A 25,882-nucleotide genomic window follows, 5' to 3' on the forward strand; every position below is an offset into this window, starting at 1 on the left:
CGCCTCGGTGCCCCCGCCCGCAAGGCCACGGCTCGCGATAGTTGCGATGAGACGGGCCCGGCTCGCGGGAACTCCCGGGAGGGCCCGGGCCTTTCCTTGCGGGAGAGGCGGACCCCGAGCCCTCAGGAAGCCGGCCCGAGCTGCCGGGCCCGGCCCTGGAACCGGGCTGCGCCTGTGCCGGCCCTGGCCGTGTCAGCCGTGGGTTTCGGGGGAGACGCCGGAGCGCCCCCTGCTGCAGGCTGGGTCTCCGCGACTGTCGGGCTCTCTCTCCCCGAAATCGCTGGGTGGCGCTGCGCGTTCTGAGCTCGGCACCGCGTGTCCGAGAGGACCGGGAGCGCGCAGGAGCTCGCCCCCCTCTCCCCCGTCTCCCTATGGGGGGCTTCCCTAGCCCGGGAGGCAAGAGCTGCTGCGGGAAACGCTGCCGGCCCAGTGCGGCGCCGTTTCTGAGTCCCTGCTCCTAGTCCAGCGGGGAGAGCGGGGGCGGGCCTGGAACCGGGAGACCCGGCCCCGAGTGCGCCCGCGGAGACTTCCGGGGGAGGCCCGGTTCTCTCCGCTCCCGAGCGGGGGGGGGGGGGGGCGCCGATGGGCCGGGGGGGGGCCTAGCGGGGCTTTGTACGAGGCAGGGCTGCGGGAGGGGCCGCCTTCCGGCCGTGGCCGCTCTAACCCGGCTTCGGTGGCGCGCGTGCGCGTGATGGGAGGGACGTGTTTTGGAAGCATCCGGGAGCCGTTCGCCGCGGCTGTGACCTCCCGAGCTCAGGGGCTGCATGTGCGAGAGAGACAGCGACAGGCCTTTCGGAGCCGGACACTCGGTCCCAGCGCCCCGTCACGCCCCCGGCTTCTCGCGCCTTTCCCCGCCTTGGGCGCGCTCGGAGGCTGCTCACGACCCCGAACAAGCCGAGCAGTCTGGGACGGGGCCCTTTCTGTGTGATGCCGCGGACCGGCCAGGCCCGGTTTCCTGAGGCCGGTGCCGGGGCCTTGCGGGATACTCCCGAGAGCGCTGTGCCACGGAGGCGAGAAGCGGACTCCTCCCGGGGAGAAGGCCCCGAGAACTAGTCGGGCAGACCCGCCTGCCGGCGGTTTTAAAAATGGGCTGTCGGGAGAGGTGAGATGGGCACTATTGAAAAGGCCTCCTTTTCCTGCTCCGGGCGGCGGGGGAGTTGGTTGTGCCCTTTACTCCTGCTTGCTGTTTTGCCCCGTGCCCTTTCCCTTTCAGTAATGATGCATTGGTGATTTTGGTGAGAGTGGAAGTGCTCCTGCCTTAATCGCGGCTGCTTTGGCCGTCCCGTCACCTGGGTATGGGCAACTTCCTGGATTCCATCTTCCCCATCTGTCAAGTGGAGATAGTTCTCCTGTTGACTCATGAGTTGATTAGAAGGAAGAGAAATATGCAAAAAACTCTTTCTCTATGAATTAATGGACTAATTTAAGTAGAAAAAAATCCAGCTCTGGTTTCTTGGCTCTAAATTCTCCCTTGATCTCTAGGAGTCCAGTGAGGAGCTAGTCTTACTGGAACCCATTAGTCTTATCCCCAGGAGGGATTTTCTTTTGTAACACGCTGCTTCATAGTCATGGAGGCAAATTATTTTTCTGACACAGCTTGCTTTCTCACTAAATGGGTATAGTAATCTTTGCACTTTCTTACAGGATTGTTGTGAACAAAGGACTTTGTAAACCTTAAAATGCCGTAGCAATGTGAGTTATTAAATCAACTTTATCTGTTTTCTGCACTCTTCTCCCCCCCCCCCAAAAAAAAAGCTTTTGATGATGAGAAGAAAAAGGCTGAATTTATGAAGTATTAGTAAACATTTAAGCCATGAATATTTGGAGTGGGGAAGAGATGTACTAGTAGGGGAATGGGCGATGAATGGAAGTACAGTTTACAGATCCAAAGTTTTCAGCATAGGGATACAAAAATATAAATGGTCTGTTTAAAAAAGTATCGTGTTTGGCAGATTGTTATTTTAGGTTTATTTGGAAAATATGAATTCATTTTAAATATTTTTTGTTCTTGTTAAAAATGGGTTCACAAGAAACGAACCTTTAAGGATTTCATCCTCCCTCCCCTCAAACTTTTACCTGGTCATAACTTAGCACAAATTGTCCGGGTTAAGGTAAAACAAAAGTTTTAAGGTAAAACAAAAACAAACTTCCAGTGTCAAACAGAAAATGGAAGGGAAAAAAAGGAATTAAAGACTACTTATTTCTATCTTAGTGAATGTAGCTTTTCCCACATGAAACTGTTTTGATTTTTTAAAACTTTTTCCCCAGAGATTTGTATTAAAAAAACAAAAAGCCTTTTTAATACTTCTGACATATCCTGATAACTTCACACTCAAAAACTTTTGGCATAAATAAAAGCAATCGGATACAATGACCACATCTGATGGAGTATGCAACATTTTATGCTTAGAAAGCTCTTGCTTTCTAGAGGAGGATAGTATGTTTCATTATCTTTTCCTCCCAACTCCTGATATGGTTTATGGACATCTAAAAACTCTGCTCAGCAGTTCTTTGCTTCAGTTTCATTCATTTCTGAGGATAAATTAGAAATTGATTGGAAATATGTCATATTAAGGGAAAAATCAAAACATTCAAAGACTTTGACTACTTATGTTGGTGGAGGGTTGTGCTTGACAGAAGTTTAGGCTGTATTCCTTGAATGAACCCCTGAAGAAGTATCTTATTTTGCAACCTGTTCAGGCACCTGTTGAAGAATCAAGTTCAAAAATACTCTTCCACTGTCACTTTCCAGTTCTAAATCCTATGCCATCTTATAAGGTTTAGTACTTGCTCTATTTATCTTATAATTACATTGCTCCATTCCCATTCTGTCTCCTAAAAGACACTTACTCAAAGAATTCTTTGCCAAATGCAGTATTGTGGTTTTCATAAATTTAAAGCTTTTCTTACTGTTTTGGTTTTATTTCAAACTGGCCATTTTGCCACCTGTCCTAGCAGTGCATGTACCCTTCACCCTCCACCCCCTCACTCCTCTTGCTCTGAGAATTATAATCAAGTCTATGTTGCCGTTGCTTTTGGAAAAGGCATGTGTCACTTGTTTCTTCTGTGGCTCAATTATCCTCATGATTTCACAGACTGAAAAACCCTCTTTACCCTTCAGTACTTTGAAGGTAACAAGACTGTCCTTTTCGTATTTCTTGAACACTTGCTGTTAACCATAACATCACATGTTGGTGGTACAAATGCTTTTCTTTTTTTAATTCACACTACACACAGTGCCATCCCAAAAGACTGTAGATTGATTCTGCAAAAGACTATTCAAATTTTGAGTAGTCTAATCCATATTGTCCAACTTACAAATAGAGGTTCTCTCATGATATTTCTGCGCAGCTGTTTTCAATATTTGGTTATTTGAAAGTATTGATTGACAATCTGTTTTGATAATAATGGTTTATCAGTGGGAAAGACAACTGAGGGGGATCCAGAGTACTCAAGAAAGATCAAGCCATTCTCCACTTAAATCCATGAAAAACTTAAAAGATTTCTGTGACATATTAGAAGGCTATTTGATCATTTTAGCAAAGGGTTTGAAAATTAGTGTTTTTGTTTAAAAATTGCACCAGATGAATTTTTGTAGTACTTAAGATTTGTAGAATGATTTTCTTGCAAAAATTCTTTAATTTTTAATTTAAATTTCTTGCAGAAATCAGTTTAAATGCAAATATTTTGATTCCTGTTTTACAGAGAAAGAAAAGGGTAAAAGTTATTTGGCTTGTCCAAAGTAAGTAGAAGAGGTTGGATTTAAACTTGGATATTCTCACTTCAAGGACTGTGCTCTTTCATCTGTAAACGGAAGGGAGGCTAGGGAGAGAAAAGGAAGAAGATAGACAGGAGGAGAGAGAGAATGAGTGTGTGTCTGTCATTATAATTTGTGCAGACTTGCTAAAGTTGGGCATTCTATATGCTGTTTTTTTATTTTTTTTTATTCCTAAGCAAAACTAGTCTTTGAGGAGACTTTAAGCCATTCTTAAGTCTATCCAGACTACTTAGCTCACTAAAGCACAACTTAGATTCTAAATAGGGATCCACTTGAAAATGACATATATCATTACATACTAGAGTTCTATTAAAGCTTTTAGCTATCCTTTTGCTTATAACATTATGACCAAGTCTGAATTAAAGATTTTATTAAGGAAATTGATAAGGAGGATGCCTAAGGGGGATAAGAGGGATGGGAAAAGGGGGCTGGCAACCCTGCTATCTAAGGAGTTTAAAAGAACTGCTGGCATTTAGCTTGAATAAGAAAGAACTGCTGGGGTGTCTTAAAGGATTTGAAGGTCTAGCATTTGAAGAAGCATTTCGAACTCTTGCTTGGGCCCAGAACAAGCAGCAAACATCAGAATACAAAGAGGCAAATTGTGGGCTGGATATAAAAGGGAGGAAAACCCAAAGTGGAATGAATTCTCTGGCTAGAATAGGTTTTTCTTCCATTTTCAAATGGAAGATGGCTTGATCACCTGTCAGGGATTTTTGTAGCAGTGGGTTAAACATTTTGTTAAGGTATAAATTGGATTAAATAGCCTCTGAGGTCCCTTCCAGATCAGAGAATTTGCCAGAGAAATCTATTTTCTACTCTTTTGTAGGTCTCAAAGTCATGATGCTACAGTCTAATTTCCAGATCTTAAAACATTTGGACTGGTTTTTTTTTTTTTAACTGTTTTACTGTTTTGAGTCCTTACAAAATTTCTTTATATCCAATCTTTATAATAATAAATGGGTGCTATAGCCAGTGTCTGCCATATTTTAAGCCCTTTGAGGCATTATTGGCAGGACATGAATCAGTCACTAACTGTAAAAAAAAAATCAAAATTTGGTCAGAGGAATCAAGGAAAGAAAATCCTGAATTCTTCCTTTTTGTAGAAAAAATGAAAACTCTCCATGCATAACTATTTAAAGCTTGAAAACTTGTGAAAACTATGTATTTTGATCATTCATTTTAAAGTCCTATGGAACAAGTATGGACAAGTATGTCCTCATTGCATTGGTTAGACATATAAGCCCTGTTGATGAGGTTCAAAATGATTTACTGCTTAGTTTTTCTGTTCTGTAGGTTTTGGAATAAAGTTGAGATAACAGTATTGAAATATCTTAATAAAGTCTAGTGTGCTACAGTGGAAAGTGCCCTGTAAACCAGAAGTGATCTGGTATGATTCCAAATCTAGCAGTTAGTTCCTTATTATCTTTTCATTCTGACCTTGGGGGAGAAGGCTGTCAAAGGGACCATTTGAGTGTACTTCTCTTGCTATTTCCTGCTAATGCAAACTATTAGAGGGGACACTCATTAAAAGTGGGTGGTGGTGGGCGCAGAGGGGCATGACTTGCCTGCACAGAAAGGGATGCCTGCAAGAGCCCTGCCTTTTTCTGTGGCAGGAACACTGGGGAGGGAGCCCCAGAATGCTGATGGCCACAGCTTTCAAGGCTTCTGTGAGCAATCAGATGGGATGGCTCAGAATCAGGAAGATAGCTGAACACATCACTTCGGAAAGGAGAAACAGAAGCTAAGAGCCAGGCTGACCAGAAAACAGGGAGAGGAGAACAAGTCAAATTGAATAGCTTAAACTGGAATCCTGAAGAAGCCAGCTGAAAAGAGATGTTACCATGGAGATGCATTATTGAACAATAAACAGCGTTGCCTGGCGACCACACTTAACCTGACATCTGGAGAAAATCACTGTGTGGGCAGCAGGAGAGCTCTGACAGAAGACCACATAGGAACACGGTTTTCGTTTAATGTTGTGTCCTTGCCACCTCGGTGCCCCAGGTAACTCTTTGAACACAGATGGATTGTTGATTTGCATTGGCTCCAGGACAAGTTATCAGTTACTGTAAATAAAAAGAGAATGACTTTCTGTAGTGCTTATGACTCTTCAGAGGTGATTCTAACCTAATGCCAGATTGGTTTTTAAAAGAAGCTAGTCTTAGATGTGGAGTCCCTCTGTTGTCTCTTCCCTGGCAGGACTTCTTCAGCGCTTCTTTGATTTTTCCACCCTGCCCCAGGAAGTTCATTATGAATATAACCTCATTATTCCGTAAAGTCTCATCAGTCTTGGTACTCTGCCTCATTCCTCAGCTCAGACATCTCCTCGTTTCTCATCTGCCTGCATTTCCTTGGGACTGACTGATTTCCACCATGCCCTCAAGATTGGTGCTTTCTCCTCTTCACTATCTTTTCAGCTTCTTTTTATTTTGTTTTCTCTTATTAGATTGCCTACTCTTTGAGGGCCATTTTTTTTGTTTGAGTACAAAATAGGTACTTAATAAATGTTTGATTCTTTGATTCAATTCATGATTTTTTTCTTTATAATATGGCATCTAGAAAGACTAACTTGGAAAGAAAATAAATTGGTTTGTTTTAATTTTAAAGGTAGTGGCTTCATTCTAATTGTCTTGAACTTCATGAAATACCTCGGTTTTGATCATATTTCCTACTTTTTTCTCTGTTTAGAGTATCAATTTGTGCATGAATACACCTTTTGTGCATAGCTATGTAAATTCAAAATTTTGTTTCTAAATGCACTATCATGACAAAGTGATTCTGTTAGGAACTAAGTATATTCATTTTTAGTACCCAGAACCAAGTAGAATGGGACCGCTTCTTCGACGCAGATACCTGAGGTTGGGCAGGAAGACCTATCTGTATCAGATCTGACAGTTTGGGAGCATTCGCCTTTTGGAGACTCCTACCCAAAAACTTTTGTGGTGCTCGGCCTTCTCGAGGGCCCAGAGGTGCAAGCTCTGAAGCATTATCTCTGTGCAGATAGTCTGCAGACCCGGTTATGTGTGCTCATCTCTCCCGCTTCTAGGCTGAAGCTTTTCTAGCAGTCCCACAGGCATCTCCAGCTCTAAATGGCCCATGCTGATGGACACTGCCATCTTGCCAGTCACTCGGACTTCGGATGTGGGCGTCATCTTCCGTTCCTTGCCCATGCTACGTTTTCACAGTCTCATCTTCTCGCCATCCTGGGGAAGGCTTCCATCACCTTTGAATTGGCCTCCTTGCTTTGGGGATCTATAAGCACAAGTGGGATGTCATTTCTCTGCAGAGTAAACTCTAGTGGTTCCTGTTATCTCTGGAATTATAGGGAATGATTACATAAAATGTAATTTTAAAACTATCCATTTCTCTGACTTTTCTTTACAACATTAATAGTTTTCTCACACTTTATTCTCTTTGTACTTGACTATACAGTGACACTCCCTTATTATTCCTTGTACAGAGATTTATTCTCTTACATCAATATGCAAATTTGATTCCTTGGCAGTGGACGGCAGTGCTGGTGTAGCCCCATGGCAGGGGTCCTCCCCCCTTTGAGGGGTTGCCCTCCCCCCACCCTGTCTGTAGAGCTGGGACTCCTGGGGCGGGTGGGGGGGAGTCTGTGGGACAGCCCACTTAATTGCAGAGATGTCCTTGGCACTCCAGAGCCTTTAGTCTCTGCCATTTCACTATTTCACATTCCTGGAAATTTTTTTTTTTTTTTTTAAGTAAGTACTTCATTATTTTTTGATGACTGGTCTACTTTGTCACTTGTCAGAACCTGACTTTCTGCAAGATGATGTTGTTGCAGCAGAAACTGTTGGCAGGTCTCGTGAAGCTAGAGGACAAAGGACAGCCTGTCATCAGAAGATGCGTTGAACTGTCCAGAAAATTGTCCCACAAGCTAATGACTTTTTTCAGCTATAACAACTCATTCTTGTTTATTAAGCTTTACTTCTACATTGGTAGAGGGAGTACCTGCGTTGATGAAATCCCCTATTCTCGAAGTTGTCAAAACATTTATCGTAGCTTATTCTGTGAAATGCTTTATATTTTAACAATCAATTTTAGATTCATTGTCTTATTTTAATTTTACTTGTCTTGCCTCCTGGCAAAGTATTAAAAGGGAACTGAGTTGTTAGTATAGAAAACATGGGACTAGGATTGAGATCTTCTGCTTTATAAACCTTTGTTATTAGAAGGACCAACTATTGTCTTTCTTTTGTTTGTTTCGGAATACCAGTTATGTTTTATGTAAGACTGATAAATAGTCTGTGTTGATATTGAATTGACTAAGTTGTTGAGTACAACCCAAAGTTTTAGATTGACATTAACTTCAGAGTAACTTCCTATCTTTCAAGAAAGACATGCTAGAAATGAAGATGGCACAGTTGCTATCTTTTTCAGAAGGAGAGTAAAGTACTATTCCTGTTTCAGAAGAGAAGTAGATTTCTATTGGGCAGGTCATTGATAAAGGGGATGGAATACTGGGTTTGAAGTCTGGACACCTCTTTCTGGCCTCAGACACTTGTTTGCTGGGTAACCTTGGGCTAGTCCCTTCACCTTGTTTGCCTCCATTTCTTCATCTATAAAATATGCTGGAAAAGTAAATGGCCAATCCTTCCCGTATCTCTGCCAAGAGTACTCAGTGGGGTTATAAGTAGTTAGATATGTGATTGAAATGACCAAAGAACAATGGTAGAAGTATGGTGATGCTGTAGACATCATTGAGAATTGCATATTCTTACTTCACTGGTAGTTTTGAAACGGAAATAGTGGGGATTTGCAATTTGGTGTTTTTATATTCTCTTCCCTCCACCTTCTCCCCCCAATTTAAAAAACTTTTAACAGTGCATTCTGCTTCATTCATATATTGAGATGTTAAATAAACTTTTCCATTATTAAGAATGCCATAAAATATTTTAAATTGAATTTTTAATACAATGTTAAGACAGCTTTGTCAGAAAATAAGATTCATTAAATTAATTTTACTTTTCTGATTTTGTTTTGTTTTAGCAATTGATCGAAATCTTCAAAAAATTGAAGGCCCTTGCATTTTTCAAAGTCTTGAAGACTCCCTGGCCAACAAAGAACATTAAGCCCGGCTGTGGAGGCAGTTGCTTCTATGCCAGGAACGGAACATGCCGAGGATTGCATACCAGGGATATCATTGACTGAAGGCCTGGAACTCAACACACAGTTGTTTTTAGAAATGCAGATTAAGAAAATGAAGGAAATAATACCACAGTTGTATACAAATCAGGTGAATGACAGAAATAACTCTTTGACTACATCCCCCAAACAACTTGACAGTGAACATGTGAATCAGCCCAATGGCCATGAAGCTCAGCCCAATGGGCATGAAGCTCACCTCCATGGGTATCAAGAGAGAAGGGCAGAGGATGATGAGAGGATGTCTATTGTTACTTGTATGAGGTGTAGAAGTGTTCAAAAAATCCCACTCGAGGAGCTGAAAAAGGACCAGATGTTCTTTGCTTGTGTCAAGTGCAACTTAGGTATATCTCCTCCCTTCCCTTCCTTGAATGATGTACCAAATGCCATTGATTCAGGAAATAAAGATAATGCTACTTCAAGGACTATTACTAACCAATTTAAAGTAAAAAACTTTCAGCCAGGCAAATATTACTGTGATAAATGCCGGTTTTCTACCAAGGACGCTCTGCAATATAAAAAGCACACACTCCAACATGAAGATGTAAGATTCTTTTGTTCTCACTGCAGCTATGTCTCCTACACAAAAGGAGAATTCCAGAGGCATTTGGTGAAACACACAGGGACGTTTCCGTATCAGTGTGAGTATTGTGATTATGGTGCCGTCAGAAATGATTACATAGTTAAACACACACGAAGAGTTCATGAGACCAGTGGAGAGAAGCGACCTTTTAAACAGACTCTGGAATACCAGTCAAAGAGAATCAGTTTTTCCAAACCGAACTCTGAGGTTTTCAGTGAAGTTCCTAAGTCAGGTTCTTTTCTGAATGAGCCATCAGATTTGTCTTTATGTTTCCCTGGCCATGGAGATCAGGATAGAGCAGACTGTGATGATGCTATTCCCTTTAAAAAGTCCAAGGAGTGCAGCAAGGAGGAAGCAGCCTCAGCTCCTGACCAAGCCTGCCTTCCAGAACCAAGCAAAGTTAACTTTTTTGAGAATGAAAACATAGAAGTCGAGTTATTGTCACCAGCCAAAGAAGCCGTGAAGCCAGGCGTGCCGCTGACTGTGGTGGCCCCAGCCGAACTGAAAGTCCCTGATAACTGTTTAGCCCAGTTGATAGATGTGAAGGTAGTCAATGGAACCCAGCAACTGGTTCTAAAGTTAATTCCTCTGAAAGAAAAAAGTGGCTTTGCGCCTGGCTCTAAGGAAGGTAAGTATGAGCTTGTGAGCAGATCTACAGTGCCAAATGAGCGAGAAAAATTAGTGCCTACTGAACAAGCTCTACCAGCAGTGGACAGGAGTCCTGAAAAGCCATTGGACGTTAATAATCTGCACTGCACAGATTACACCCAAGTGAAGGATCTAAGTCGCAGAAAAACTTGTGTTTCTCAAGTGTTAAAAAATAAAGCAGAGACTTATCAAAGCCCATGTAGGTCCTGTCCAAATCGTGACAGAATTGGGGAGTGGAGGCAAGAAGTGCCTTCAGTTCCGTATCGAGCAGCTCCTCTTTCTCCTGTTTCCTCAAGAGATGGTGATATGAAACAAAATAAGTGTTGTTGTTCGTTGTCTGTGATGAACAGTGGTACTTTATGCAGTCCTTTGAAAAGGTCAGGTGTTTTGCCACATTTGTCTGCCCTTTCCCCCCATCAAGACCGGTCTCCGAATCATTTAGAGAAATCACTTTCAACTTGCAAACCTGCTGAAGCTATTGGGACTTTTGCAGAAAGAGGCAATTTGCCAGTAAGCCCAAGGGCCTCTCTGCATAGGAACGAAGTTGGTAGTTTTAAAATGGTAGCTTTCAGCAAATCACCAAAACAAGCACAAGCAAAAGAACCTTCAGGTTGTCCAAATCGGGTGCCAGATTCCTCTTTACATGGTGAACAATCACACATCACCTTAATTGGAGAAAATGATAATAAGACCCAAGACCCTGAGGAGATTATTTTGGAAGATCTGATGGGAATTACTATTCAGAATTCAGAAAGCACTTCATCAGATGGTCCTGTCATTTCATCAGTATTTTCTCTCAGTTCTGGGATTGAAAATATCCCCGAAGGAATTAAATGGGACGATGCAAGTTGTAGTAAGACAACATCAGTCAGTTCATTGCATAGAAAATTTGCCCAGTTGGTTGCTGCTACTGATTCTTCGGCACCTTCATTAAGCACTGTAGAACAGCTCTCCCTACCTTTGGGAACTCCTATAGACTATGTTCTGGGACATACTGCACTCAACCTAGATCCTCGCCCACATCGGGAACTACAGAACAACGTTGCTGGTATTGAACAATTTACTTGTCAGCAGATGCAAGGTCAGCACAGCAAGGAGGAGGCTGGAGAAAGGAGGAAGGGTCCTGATGCCAGACCTAGCTTGGGAGAACTCAGTTCCACTGAGAAGGAACGTTTAGTAGAGAGTAAGCAGCCCTGTGATGCGTTTGGCAACAAAAGGCTGTCACCAACATCTGTTTCCTTCAATTTTCTTGAACAAGTAGGCGAAGACTTATCTTTGACAAATAAAAGTCAGTCAACAGAGAGTTCCAGGAATCTTGGTACATCATTGGAGAATAAACCAAATCAAGAACTGACTGCTAGTACTGTCTTTAACCAATCAAATTCTGCATGTTCACAACCAAAAGAAACCATTGATAAGGATCAACAGGAAAAAATGAGTTTCAACGATCCCACGGGGTCCAAAATTAAGACGAAGCAGGCAGTTATTGCCAAGAAAAAAACAAAACTCCAATCTGACTCCAGCAACTTGCTTCCGGATGTTTGTATTTTTATGACATCAAGACATCTCCGACTTATGCCTGTCCGAACAGAACAGTTGATTAAATGCCCCCGCCGGAACCAGCCAGTTGTTGTGTTAAACCATCCAGATGTTGACTCAGTGGAAGTGATTAATGTGATGAAGGTTGTCAACAAGTACAAAGGCAATGTCCTCAAAGTGGTTTTATCTGAGCGGACATGTGATCAGCTAGGTGTAAAACGGCATCACAGTCGACTTATCTATCAGAACACGGAGGCAGTGTTCCCAGTGAAAAAGCAGACTATGCTGAAAATGAAACTTAAAAAGATCCACAAGAACAGCTACCAGGTAGTGGATTCCTTACCAGGTGAATCAGTACAGGGTATGTTTAAATGTTGGTTTTGTGGAAGGATATATGAAGACCAGGAAGAGTGGATGAGTCATGGGCAGCGACACTTGATAGAAGCAACCAGAGATTGGGAGCAGCTTTCTCCTCCTTTGGGGATCCCCAAATGAATAGATGGGATTTTTAAAAATTGGCTTTTCTTATATTAGGTAGTTTTGTTTTTGTTTTTGTTTTTGAGGGCAGGGGCATGGGAAAGGAAAGGAGTCAGAATGAGAGGGAGAAAAATATAGATTATGTATAAGGATAAAAAGTAGCACTTCAGAATGTCTGAAATTTCCAAAATATTCTATACAAATCAAGTCTTTCTGCACCATTTTATGGAGACATATTAACAGGGTTCTCTGTTAGCCCCACAGAAATAGTAGATTGAGTTGTCCTTAACACTTAATCTTGCTTTTAGTTCTTTGGTTTTTGCCAAAGAACAACTGATAAGCAGCAAGAACATGCCTAATAGTGAACCATGAGCCACAACTACGTCGCCTTTCTCCCCTCCCCCCAAAAAACATTGTTCCTAACCTGTTTGAGTATAAAGAGACAACATTAAACATACACATAACCCCCTTATGAATATAGGGTGGTAATTTTATAGTTGTATTCGCCGAGAGAAAATAATTCTCATTTGCATTCATAGAACCTTACAGTAGCTTCATCTGCTACTTTCCCTCCTGCCCCCTTCCCCTGCCTCAACGAGAGCCTCTGACATTTTCAGCCTTTGTGATGGAAACCATTGCCCTGAATGTGAGGAAATGCTAGAAGTTTTGCACATTTTCTCAGTCTTATTTATTAAGAAAACTAAAGTCAATGGTCCTGATATGACACTGTAAACTGAGAAGGATGGTCTAGATGCCTGGTGGTGTGATGGAAAAGATACACTAGATGTGGAGTCAGAAGACCTGGTTTCGAATATTGTTGCTTGTGTGACTTGGATCAAGTCATTTCTTTCTGGGCCCAAGTTTTATCAGAAATAAAATGAGGTTGATTGGACTAGATATATGTGGACTCTTCCATTATTGCCTAGGTCATGCAAGTGGAATGGATTATAGACAACATTTGAATTCACTATCTAACTGGACAGGACTAAAGGGAAGAGAGCTTTTGTTTTCTAAGTGCCTAATTTTTCCTCTTTTTTTTAGTGCCTGGTGCCTCTTATTGTGCCCCTTATCATATAGTCAAGGGGCAAATTATCCCAAGGTGTAAGATGCCCTTTGTCAAAAAAAGGCTGCTGGAAGTGGGAGTGGAGGGATAGATGGATGGAGAGAAAGGACAGGACAGGAAGGAGCAATCTTTTCCAGTTAATTTTAACATGTTTTCCTGGGCTTTACACAGGCAGACAAAACCTGTTCTTACCATAAAATTTCAAATAAAGTCATGGATCGTATTTTTTATTTCAGACCTTGATGGCCAGGAGATGTTATACATTTAGAATTGTCTGCTGTTACAAATATCATTTCTTAGAGAATCGTAGACCGCAATTTCAGTTAATTGAGTTTTGTTGGCAGAAATAGAGTTTTTTATCTTCTGTGTATATATACATATGTGTGTGCATATCTGCAGCTAAACACATATAAATATTTTTTGAGTACTGTTTGAAAATTCAGCGGTACCTATTTTCACTGATCCCTTTTATAATGAAATAACTATAGTCTGGAAAAAATTTAAATACTTTTTTATATTCAAGAAATGACACCTTTATTTTGGGAGTACTTTTTTAAATGAGTGTTGATCTCAACTTGTAGAAAATCTAAGCACAATATGTGGCGATTTAATCTGATAAGAGCAAATGCAGGAATCTATCAATATATCATTACATTTAATACAATACAGTATTAAAAATATGGATATTTCAGATGGTGCTTTTAGGAACTGGGTCTTTATAATACTTAACTGAGTTAAAAAACAAAAGATAATACATGTATCATGTGAATTTGCATCCTTCTAATGTGCAAGGAGGTGTCTGGAATATGAGAGAACAAACAAAACAGTGGACTCAAGTTAGCTTGTGAAGAGCTTACTAAATTTTATGGAAGAGCAAGATTTGGGGAGAAATAGAAATGATTAAAAAAATGAGGCTAAAGTATTGAGAGCCTTTTAGGAAACATATTGGAGTGTTCATTTGCTTTATAAAATACAAATGTTTCTTCAAGAAGTTTTTCCTGTATTACATCAAAAGATAGCTTCATCTAATTTATATGAAAAAGTTTTGTAGGGTACGAGTGCTTGTATGTTTCCATAGTTAAGCAAAACTGTTGGCTCAAAAGAAAAATAATCCTATTAGATTTCCGTAAAGTGTAATGGACTGCCTTGCGAAGTGGTGAATTCTTTGAATTCTTCAAGGAGATGCTTGAATGGCCACTTGTCAAAAATATTATAAGGGGATTCCTTATTAGGCACAGACTCTGAAGTCCTTTCCAATTCTTTAGATTCTGTGATTCTGAAACTTGTAGGTTTCCTAACACAGAAAGATCTGAAAAAACTGTTGAAAATCTTTTAATTTCATTGTTTCCTGTATAAAAGCTTTTTCTTCCTTGAAGCAATCTCCCAAGACTTATTTGAATATAAATATGTTCACTTCAAGAACTTAACATTAACGAAAACCACAACAAAAAATTTTAACATAGTTTTTTCTTTCTTTTAGTACTCGAAGGGCCTACTTAACTACAATTTATAAGGAATACTCAGCACGAATTCAATACAACCCTTTTTTTCTTGAAATGGGACCAGAAAGTTGGATGATCTTCCTATATTCGGGATTAAGGTGTAGAGCAGTCCCGTGGTGCCCTGTAAAGTAGTTAATGGTTAAATTCATCTTCGTCAGAGACACTACAATTTATAAATGGCAGAGTATTAACCCTACAAAACTTAACCTCTCCTTTTTCCAGGATAACTTTTGGATTATATCTTATAGCAAGTGAGGTTATGTTGCTCAAACTTTGTCATCCTTTTGGAATTTGTTTTCTACTTGTGTGCATTTATAAATTACAATGTTTGGAATATTTGAAGGATTGTTTTAAGTCCTGTATTAATGTTTTCTGTGGTTACTGTTCTAATTTTGAAACAAACATCTGTACATAGCAATAGAAGTGTTTACATTGTAAAGTTTGTTAAATAAAACACTTGCAATAGTTTTGCCACCTGATTTTTTTTTTTGTTTAAATGTAAAAATTTGAAAATTTGGGTTGTAAACTGCAATCTTGACTTTATTGAAAAGTATTTTGAGGCATTAGATAGAAAGCATTGAATTTGGAGGAAGATGATTCAGAATCTCAGGCTTTGCTGTTGACTCCCTGTGTGGTGATGAACAAGTCACGTCACCTCTTTGGGCTTCAGTTAAGATGAAATGTGACTGGATTATCTCTAACTTTGTGTCTAGCTGTAATTCCTAGGATGTTAGTTGAAGTCCTGACTTCCTTGGGCCTCGTGTACATTTAGATTCCTGCAGCAGTTGCATTCCAGTCTTGAGACTAGGTGATTCAGGGTCATGGTGATGATGACAACGGTGACTCTAGAACCTTGGTTGGAAGGGACCCTGAAGCTTGTAGGGTCCGACAGCAGACTTGACAAGTGGTGGTTGGGCTGTTGCTTCAACTAGCTCAGAACTGCATCAAATGAGACCTTAATTTTGTGAGAGGGTAAATTCATGTTGGCAGATTAAAGCTCAGAGTGGCAGAGTTTTAAGTTCCTATCCCAATAGAGTGACATCTTAATGACTTCAGTAATCACACCTGGCTGAAATGCTGGATTAGGTTTGATCTTTAAAAAGAAAAAAATGCTGGAAAGGAGAGTTCTTGTGCAATTGTTGATCAAGTTTAAGGAAAGGATAGAGAGTAACGAGAAATACTGACTTGGTCTTACATTCTACATTTCTCACAAGTGCTTCCCCCTAAAAAAGTAAAAAGTGTGACACGCCTCTGGTATTGACAGCTACGAAGTCAACTGTTGAATGTGTCGGTTGAGAAAGATTTCCAGTGTTGAGTTTGGTGTTTCAGAGAGGCCCATTGCTCCCTCAATTGCTGTTTCTAAGGTATTGCTTATAACAGGGAGCGCTCACAGAGCCCCTTTAAGGTTTGCCAGGTGCTTTGTAAATATTTTATTTGATCCTTGAGAGGTTGGTGCTGTTATCTCCATTTCACAGTGAAGGAAGAAGAGGTTCAGTGATCTGCCCAGAATCACAGAGCAGTGCAGTGTCTGAGGCCTGATTTGGACTCATTTCTTCCTTGCCTCCTTAGCTAGATTAGATTCATAATGTGAAAGGGCGCGCCCTCATGTGTGCCTTTGGTGACGTGTGCCTGTTTTTGTGATTTCGTAATACATTTCTGTGATGGGAAGTTTTTCAACAGATAATTCCTCATAGAATAAGGAATAATGACTGAATAAAAGCAAAACAATTGGGATCTTAAACCTTGTGGTTAATAGGATTCCAATATCTTTGGAAGAGAGATGGACTTATTTAACTCTGAACTATTAACTGTGAAGAAGAACTCATTTAAAAAGTATTAATAGCTTGAATCATTTGTTAAGAAGTAACAGTGTAGGGGTAAGTCTTAGATTTGAAATTGAGAGAGACCTGGCTTCAAATCCTTCCTTTCACAATTAAGTAGCTTGATGACTGAGCAAGTCTATCGGCCTTTCTGAACCTCTGTTCCTCTCGTGTAGAATGAAGAATCTATAGTTCTTGGGTCATAAGGATGTGAGGATCAAATGAGATCAAAGGATCATAGGTTTGGAGTTGGAAGATAACTTCAAAGGCTGGCTATGGCTGGCTATATTTTGGGGTAATTATGTAAAAGTTCTTAAATTCATATTATACATAAAAGGTAATTATTGAGGATGGGTTTGGTTTTTAATCCTGCCTGTGACCATGGAAAAATCACCTTACCTCTAAGCAATTTTCTAAAACTATTAAGTTACAGAAAAAGGGCTATCCTGAATTAGTAGTGTCCTTTCCTGTGAGTAGCCCATGCTGATGAAATCCCATTTCCAGTTACTGTTCTGTCCCAATTTGTGATAGTTATTCCACAACTAAAATTGTGCGATTTCTCAGCCAGCAGAGTGCAGAGTTGGCTAGGGCCGGCTGGAAAGCCATCCAGGGACTAGCCTTGTAAGACTCCCCCGATTTCTGCCTATGATAATTTGTGAAATGCCTCTCCTGGCTGATAGAGGGTTTGGGTCTGCTTGGTGGAATGTGATGGCAGTGATGCCCTCCCCTGTGGAGTAGGATGTCCATCCTGGCCCCAAACATCCAGTTATTTCATAGGTCCCAGGTCTCCCCTTAATTTCTTAGCTCTAGAAGCCAGCTCATCCAATCCCCTCATTTTCCAAATGAGAAAATGGATCTAGGTATATTGACCCAAAGTCAGCACTAATAAGTGCCAGAGCTGTGCTTCTCTGGATCACGTGCTCTTTTCCTTGCATCATGTTCACTGCAAGAGAAGCAGAGCTTTGTAGGTACTTAGTGAGTGATTTGGCCAGTCGGTGTAGTGAGGGCATCTGCTGTAGATTTTGAGCCTTTGGGTTAATGTGATGTGTGGGGATGTGCCTGACGTCTGAAATGCCTGAAGAGAACAGAACCGTACGCTGAAGGGACGGTTACCTCTGACTTGCCAGGTGGGATTCTGGAGTTTGCCAGGTTTACTGACAGCTGGCTGGGCTGGAGGGTGATTGCTAATCATCATTTGGGGATTCAGTTTCATAATGATTTCTAAGTAAGGTAAGGCTGGCGTGGGAGAACCCAGACTGTTACCCAAGGGTAGGAAAGGGAGATCTGGGAGAATGCTGAGTCAGACTACAGTCAGGACTCCTGTTCTAAATGCCACGTTTCCTAAAGGACTTTTATTTCCTTTAAGAGACAAAAGACTTGTGCTTTGGGCCACACATTTCACTGATGGCACTCCTCAGCCCTCACAGTGGCCCATTGCTTCCTGGGATATTCCCTCTGCCAGGGCCCGTCAGGCCCTATAGCCTTGCAAACGTGATGACCCTGATTGCCCATGCTGAAGATTGTTAGGTCCCGAGCCTCTTCCAATCCCTTTGGGTCTGTGCTCTGATCCCCTCTTCCTGGTCCCCTAAGCCTTCGTGGCAGTTGTGTGTGAATAGTGCTCTGTGTGTAAGTGCACATATATATTATATAAGTGTCTATGCACGTAGACACGTGTGTGTTGTGTGAATACATCTCATGCTGTGAGAATAAAGCATTGTATAGGATCTAACACCTCTGAGAGGGAAAAGGGTAATTATCATTTTACAAATGAGGAAATTGAGGTAGGCAGCTTAAGTCACTTGCCTGTAATCATGCAAAGTATCTGAGGCCAGATTCAAATTCGGTTCCTTCTGCCCTCGTGTGCCACCTCCTCCCTCTTATTAAGTTATTCCCCAAACATTACAATAGTTCAAAGAAAAACTCATTGCAACTCTGAAATATGGTGTACGTAAGTCGTAACTCCTGCCAGGGAGCAAAATTCCTCACTCAATATTTAGAGATATGGCCTGCAGAGCTACTGAGTTGTGTAAGAAATAAAATTAGTCTCCTCAGGGGGAGCTAATTATTCCACAACTTAAGGTAAATTACACATTTCTTTATATGGGGAAATGGACCTTAGAGAGCTCAAACAATATGTTCAAGGGATTAAGCTGAGAATGAAGTCTTCTGATTTTTCAATCCCATGATTTCTCCACTGTATCATTAATCAACCCAGAATTATCACCTTATATGGAGAAGCTAAATTTGTCTACTTTGGTTAATTCCTAGGAGATTCCTAGGTAATTCCTAGGAGAAATGCAAAAGATCAAGTTTCATATCTCATTTGTTCAAGAGCATTAAATCACTAGTGTAATGTATATTTTGTGAAAGGATTAAAGGTGAGATCCATCATAATTTATGCTTTCTTGATAGCAGCTCACCTTTTTGCCCACAACTTAAAATATTTCTCTAAATAAGCTTTCATAATCCCCACTTCAGTAAACCCACATTTTCAAGGAGTGCTGTTTGTCTCAGTTTTCTTTTACTAGAGTAGAGAGAACTGGACTCTATTCTGAAGTTGGAAATGTACTTCTAACTATTTTTGTGTCATTGAGCAAATCACTTTACCTCTCTTGAGCTTGTGTCTTTTCCACTAGGGTGGAGAGCTGTGAACTAAAGTAATAGAAGTGGTCAGATAAAGAGAGCAAATTTAAATTGTTCCCAGGACTAGTTTGACATAACAGTTTCTGGCTAGTCAGACACAAATGTTGGCAAAACACAGCCCGATTGACACTGAGTTCACAAGCAAAGAAAGAAGCTTGTTAAATAGAGGGAAAAATTATTAAACATTGAGAAAAAAGCATTTCCTGCTCTTGATCTGGTTTTACCTTTTATTTCTCATGGCTTTATTTTGACCTCCCAAGTAATAATGGAACACATCTAATCTGATTGATCGTTTTATAACAATGTTATATTGTCCTGTGCTAAAGTTGTTTGATGTTCATATGTGCTATTTATCTTATCAATTAAATTTTTAATGGTTTAACGTGAGATCTATGGAACTGTAACTATTTCTATTGTTTTGGAAATATGCAGATAATAGTAATTGGCTTAATTTCTTCTTCACAACACAAATGTTAAGCAAATGGAAAAAAATTGGAGCCCAGAAAATTTCCACTAATAATGGTGCCACTTGGTGAAATTATACTTTTATCTTTTAAGAGAAAGTATTAACTATTATTAAGAAGCAGATAATCTGGTTTTGAATCCTAGCTTTACTACCTACTTTGTAAACTTTTTATCTCTCTGGGCCCCATTTTTTCTTATCAGTAATATGATTAAGCTAAAAGAATATCTAATGTTTTCTAGCACTTAAATGCTACTGTCTTTGGATTTACTAATTCTGAAAACACTAGGGGTTACTGAATTTGAGTCCCAAAAAGAAGGCTGTCAGATGGGGTAGAGAAGCCATAGCAATGTGTACTGGTCCAGGTTGCCTTGACAAAGGTATGCCTTCACACAGAGCTAGCCAGCAACCAAGGAGTGATCTCAACAGTCCCCTCCTTATATTATATGCATGTAGCCCGATTTCAGTCTGTTAGACATGGAAGAGGGGGTTATGTTCATGGATGGGTTCTCTCTAAAGGATCAGTGGAAAAAAGAATTGCATAGTAGTTGGATTTGACATTGTCAGAGAAAATACTTCTACTACCAAGATCGTGAATTCAGCAATATTTTAAAGAAGTTAATGAGACAAGACTATCTCTTGTCATTAACTTTCTTATTACCACTCAGTCCTTAGTCTTTAGTTGAGTTTCCTGGCATGAGCTCCCCATCTTAACCAACTTTGCTGATCTATAGAACTAACAATACAGGTGATAAACGGGAAATAAGACTAAATTTTAACAACAAAAAATCTACTTTGTAGGGCTGTTACGAGGAAAGCACTTTATAAACCTTTAACTTCTATAAATTTTTTTCTTTTTGTAACCAAAATTTGATTTTGTCTCGTGTAAATTGTATTTTCTATTCAGAGAAGGAGATATACAAAAACTTTCCATGAACCCAGTTGAAATATGATGAGAAATTTAACCTGTTTCTTTCTTTTAAGAAATTCTTTAGGAATAGTCCCCAAAATAATTTCATTGTTTTAAGAGAATGATGAGAGGGAGAACCCAGAATATAATTCTGATGCTCACAACTAGAGTCACAAGCATGTGAAGTGGGATAGAAGCAAAGCAGGAAGAGGGGATCTTTTCACAGAAACCTCAATGATTAGAAAAGGGAGCTCCATGATTACTAGGTCTCAATCTCACACCTGACTGTGACCCAGACATGGAAATTAATATACTGAAGGACACATAACTCATTAGTGGAAGAACCGACTAGAATCCATATTCCCTTATTAATGGTCCATTATTATTTCTGCATCATTAAATAGGTCATGAAATCTTAAAAATATTTATATATCCTTTTAGCCAATTTATGACATGTATTATTAAATTTCTTCTTCAAAACATAAACTTCGCCAAAATCCTACTCTGATATTTTAACATGTTGTGGACCTGACCAAAGGTTATATGAGTGGATTCTCAGTTCTAGAAGGTCTGATTACCAAGCTGGATAAGGTTTTAAGAATGAGCCTGTTGACAAACTATAGATCTTTAGGACAAAGTTCAATCTAGCTAGTGCTGAGAGGGTCATTACAAAAGTGGCTATAATAGGATGAATTTTGCAGCCATTAAAAACAGATAAGAACTATGATTGAGACATGGAAGGAAATTCCACATTAACAAAACTAGGATCTTTGAACTATTAACATTTCTCTATGTCTCTGTCTCTCACTCACGTCTTTTATTTTTCTTCTAAAAGGAAGTAGGAAACAATTATATGATCATTTGGCTATATGTGTTCCCATTAATAATGGTCTCAGACCTAAAGTTCTTGGATTTGAAATGGAAACAAGACCATTGCTATAAGCTTTCAGTGTTTCCAGGACCCTTTGTGCATATAACTTGTGAAACTATCACAAGGGGGAATCTTCTCTCCCCAGCAGTCATGGTATCTTTGTAACGGCTTCCGGGTCTTTGAAAACTGGTTAAAAGCATTCTTTCTGTTTCTAAGGGAGAAAGACACAAGATATTAATAGAGGTAATGGAAAGGCCTGGTGGAGAAACTAGGGTTAGAAATTTAGGTCTGCTCTTAATTGGCTAGTTGAGCTTGTGCAAGGCATTCCCTTCTGGGTCTTTCTTCTGTTATAAAATAAGATTGGACAAGGGTATTTGTAAAGTGCTTTCACATTCAAATTTTCTGTTTTTAAAAATAGCTGGTATAGCTGAAAGGTAAATTAGAACAAGGAACATAGAATATTCAATCTGGAATGAAGCTTAGAAAGTAAAACTTGGAGGAAATGACATTGTATTATATTACATGCAAAGTTTCCTTTTAGCCCTTAATAGTGTATAATTTCTTCTTTAAAATGATACATTCATTCTCTTAAATGAGTTCATAGGTTCCTATTATTATCTTTATGTAGATGACTCAGAAGTCTACATCTCTTGCCTGAACTGTATCAACCAACTTCTGCTGGATGGCTCTATTTGAGAGCTCTATGGGCCTCTTAAACTCAATCTGTATGAAACTTGTTTCCATTCTTCCCAAACCCCATCTCCCTTAGTATCTCAATTATTTAATTCCTGTCACCCAGATTAACAACTCTGGAGCCATTCTTTTTTTCTCCTTATATCCAATAATTTGCCAAGTATTATTGATTCTATGTAAGATATTTTGTGTCTGTTTTTTCCAGCTTTCATAGCTATCATTCCAGTTCAGACCCTCATCACAAACCCTGTAGCAGTTGCTTGCTAAATGTTTTTTTTCTATTCCTAATATCTCTAATCCATCCTTTATATAGCTGCCATATTGGTCTAACCATGTCATTCCTGCTCAAAAAACTTCACTGGCTCCCTGTTGCTTATAAGATAAAGCACAAATTCCCCTATTTGCCATGTAAAACCCTTTATTCTGACTATAACTCCTCTTTTGATGTTTGTTTTACATCAGTTTCCCTTATGCACTCAGTGTTTTGGACGGGCAGCCTATTTGCTGTTTACAATATATAGCATTTCATGTTCCAAGTTTGTTACTTTCATAAAGCTACTCTCTATTTCTGAAATGTTCTTTTGTCCCTTTTTTTCTTAGAATCCATTTGTCCTTTCGTGCTTTGTTCAGATGTTATTTTTTGCTTAAACCTTTCTCAGTTGCAATAGTTATTAAGTCTTGCTTTTTGAAAATACTTTATGTGTGTAATATCCTTTGCCCCAGCCCTAGTAAAATATCTCCTTGAGGACAAGCATTTTTTATTTGTCTATTCCATAGGATATAGGGTGTTTGAACAGCTTTGTTCAAAAACAGCAAAGCTTTTTTCAGTTATTACTGTCACTCTCACTTGCCAATTGATAAATTCAGAACGCAGAATTTTGAAAATAATAGCCAATATAAATGTTTGCTGAATTTCATTTCTTTAGTGGAAAGCTCCAAAGAAAACTAGGAAGACATGTAAGAACTAATGCACAGGGAAGTGAATAGAACCCAAACAATTTGCATTAATATATAATAATATTACAAATAAAAACAACTTTGAAGGCTCTGATCATTGAAATGTTAAATTAGGACTCTAGAGGAATGAAGCTGAAGTGTGTTACCCACTTCCTGGCAGAGACAGTGATAAACTCAAGATTCAGAATGCATTTTTGGACATTTGCTTGATTAAGCTTTTTCGTTTTCTGTTTTGTTCAATTGGTGTAAAGGGAGGAAGGGAAAATTAATGCTTATTAATTAAAAAAAATCAAAAACAGTAAAAGACTAATTTCTTTGAACTGAATTTCAGTATTGCTCTTTATGTCATGGCATGTGATATAATATGTGAATAAACGTGGTATATTTTATAAAACCAGACTGATTTCCAGATTTTTCTGCATATTATGAACCTCTTAATAGGAATTTTTACTAGATTTGTTTTAAAGACTGGGAAATAAGTAAGTCTACTGAAGAAAATGAATGGTTGAAGTCAGATTTTGTAATTTCTTGGGTTCCATACTCTGCTGAACTTTCATTGTAAAGATGACAGACTATACAAGAGTTTCAGGTTCCTAATTATTACTGTGGTGCAGCTAGGTCATAGTTGGTTGGTTAGTATGATCAGAATTTCAAGAATGGAACAATTTTAAAACACTGTTCAACAACAGTAAAGCTCCTCCCCCATCACTGTCTTATTCTCATTTTATCACCAGTTGACAGAACTATCATATATTTCTGTTGCCATGGGTGAATTATATATCATAATATTTTTCTGTCAACAGATATATGCTTTATAAGGCTACAAATTTCTCTCTTTTTATAATGCTTTGAAACATTTTTACAGAAAAGATATTTTCCAATAAATATTCAAACCACACTCAAGAGTACACTCCAAGGATGATATTGAGAAGGAAAGAAACGCATGTAAGTGGGTTATTGATTATTAACAAAAAGAAGGAATATGGCTTTTGATTTTTGTCAATGGCAGTGTCATTGAACAATGTAGGCAGTTTCCCCCCTCTTACTTTACTTGTACTTAATAGTGTAGTCATTGTGTATGTAGGTAGAGGTTCTGAGATTGGCATCTAGTGGTGAAGGAAACTTGCCTGACAGAGCTCCCACTTTCTTGGCTTTGTACCACTAATTACGTCTGCCCCTCCCCCCCCAATTCTTCATAGTCAACATTCTTTACATCACAGTAATATGCCGTCGTATTTATAGTCTACAATCTGTTATGCCATTTCCCAATCATTAGGTACTTTTTTTCCCAGCCCTTTATTATTACAAATAGTCTTAATATGTACACCACCATTTTCTATATATGGATTTCTTCTCTTTATCTTTTGGAATTTGTCCTATGGGAATAAATGCTTGAGGAATTAGACTGAGAAGTATAAACAACTTAATAACATTCATTTCAAATTGGATTCCAGAATGATTGAAGAAATTCATGATACCACTGGGAAATTGGTATGCTTGTTACCATAGCCTCTCCAACAATGAATCATTCTTTTGAACATCTTTGTGAGTTTGATGGTTGTGAGGTAGTATCTGAGGTTTGCTTTGCATTTTTACTATGAATATGAGATTGTATGAGATTTTTTTTACATATGGTTATTATAAGAACCTTACAATAATCATTTGTTCTGTTAGGGAACAATTCTTGATCTTGCATAAATTTCCTGAAGGTTTTGGATGACAGATTTTTCTATAAGGTATTTGATGCAACAATTGTTTCCCAAAATATATTTTTATTGATTCTAGCTGCATTGATTTTATTTGTGCTAAAAGTTTTAAATTTTATATAATTGAGAGAAACTTCTTAAAATTTTTTCTATGTCTTGTTTGGTTCTGATTTTTATTTCTATCCATAAATATGAAAGATAAAATTCTAAATTTTGTGGATTTAAAAAAAATTTTTTTCAGTGGGAATTTATTTTTTCACCAAATTGCTTTCAGATTTCCCAACAGTTTTTCATTCTTATTAAAAGGAATACCTTTTTTTTTTTTTAATAGTTTGTGTTCCTAGGTTTAGTGAAATCTTGACATTTGTCTTTTCTAACAGATTCCAACCTTAATTATCCCCCATTTCTTCATAGATACTCATTGTTCTATGTATTAGTTCCTTCCATCATATTCGAGCCACTCTCTTTCCCCATTCATCCCTACCCTCCCCAAACACCCTAAAGTCCCTCCCCCCCACATACCAAAAACTTATCATTCAATCATAACACACTTTCAATTCCCTTTCTCAGCCTCCCTCCTTGGAAATGCTGAGGACATTCCCCTCTCATCTTAATTCTTTGTGGTCTGGCTTCTGAAGGACATGACCAATACCCTCTGATTATGAGAACTTAGGGTCACTTCTTGCATTTCAGTTATTCCGCTGCGGGTGACCCTTTTAACCACTCTCCCAGACTCCTCCTTGAAGGGTTTTCCTTGGCTCTGCTGCCTGTGCCATCGTTCAGTCTCCTTTGCTGGTTTATTGTTCGGGCCCCATCTCTTATATAGGGCATTCTTTAAGGTTCTGACCCAAACCTCCCCCAGTTTCTTGGCCCACTTCCTTTGGGGAGGCAGCCGAGGGGTGAGAGCCTGGGAGAGCTGACTCTGGCCATGGGACCCTGAGCAGGTTATTTGGTCCCCATCTGCCTCAAGTTCCTCATCATACAGGGTGTTGTGAGATTATATCTGTAATTTATTTATTCCCTGATAGGAAGGGAACTCCTTATGAGCAATGATTGTTTT

General features: G+C 39.4%; 1 protein-coding gene across 10 annotated transcripts in view; it reads left to right on the top strand.

The window, feature by feature from the left end:
- Positions 1 to 25,882, top strand: part of ZNF518B (zinc finger protein 518B) — a 77,299-nt gene that overhangs the window by 31,681 nt on the left and 19,736 nt on the right. For 3 of the 10 annotated variants that reach the window (XM_031942099.1, XM_031942096.1, XM_023506099.2), the window contains exon 2: positions 8,792 to 23,586. In XM_031942099.1, coding sequence (XP_031797959.1) covers positions 8,901 to 12,212 — 3,312 coding nt within the window. In that variant the 5' untranslated portion in view covers positions 8,792 to 8,900 and the 3' untranslated portion in view covers positions 12,213 to 23,586. Of the gene's footprint in view, positions 1 to 594; positions 1,103 to 4,684; positions 5,783 to 8,791; positions 23,587 to 25,882 lie in introns of those variants that run through there. The other 7 variants (XM_031942103.1, XM_031942104.1, XM_031942098.1 and 4 more) reach the window with 7 other exon arrangements.

The sequence above is a fragment of the Sarcophilus harrisii genome, chromosome 6 (assembly GCF_902635505.1).
Source record: "Sarcophilus harrisii chromosome 6, mSarHar1.11, whole genome shotgun sequence".
NCBI classification, from domain to species: Eukaryota; Metazoa; Chordata; class Mammalia; order Dasyuromorphia; family Dasyuridae; genus Sarcophilus; species Sarcophilus harrisii.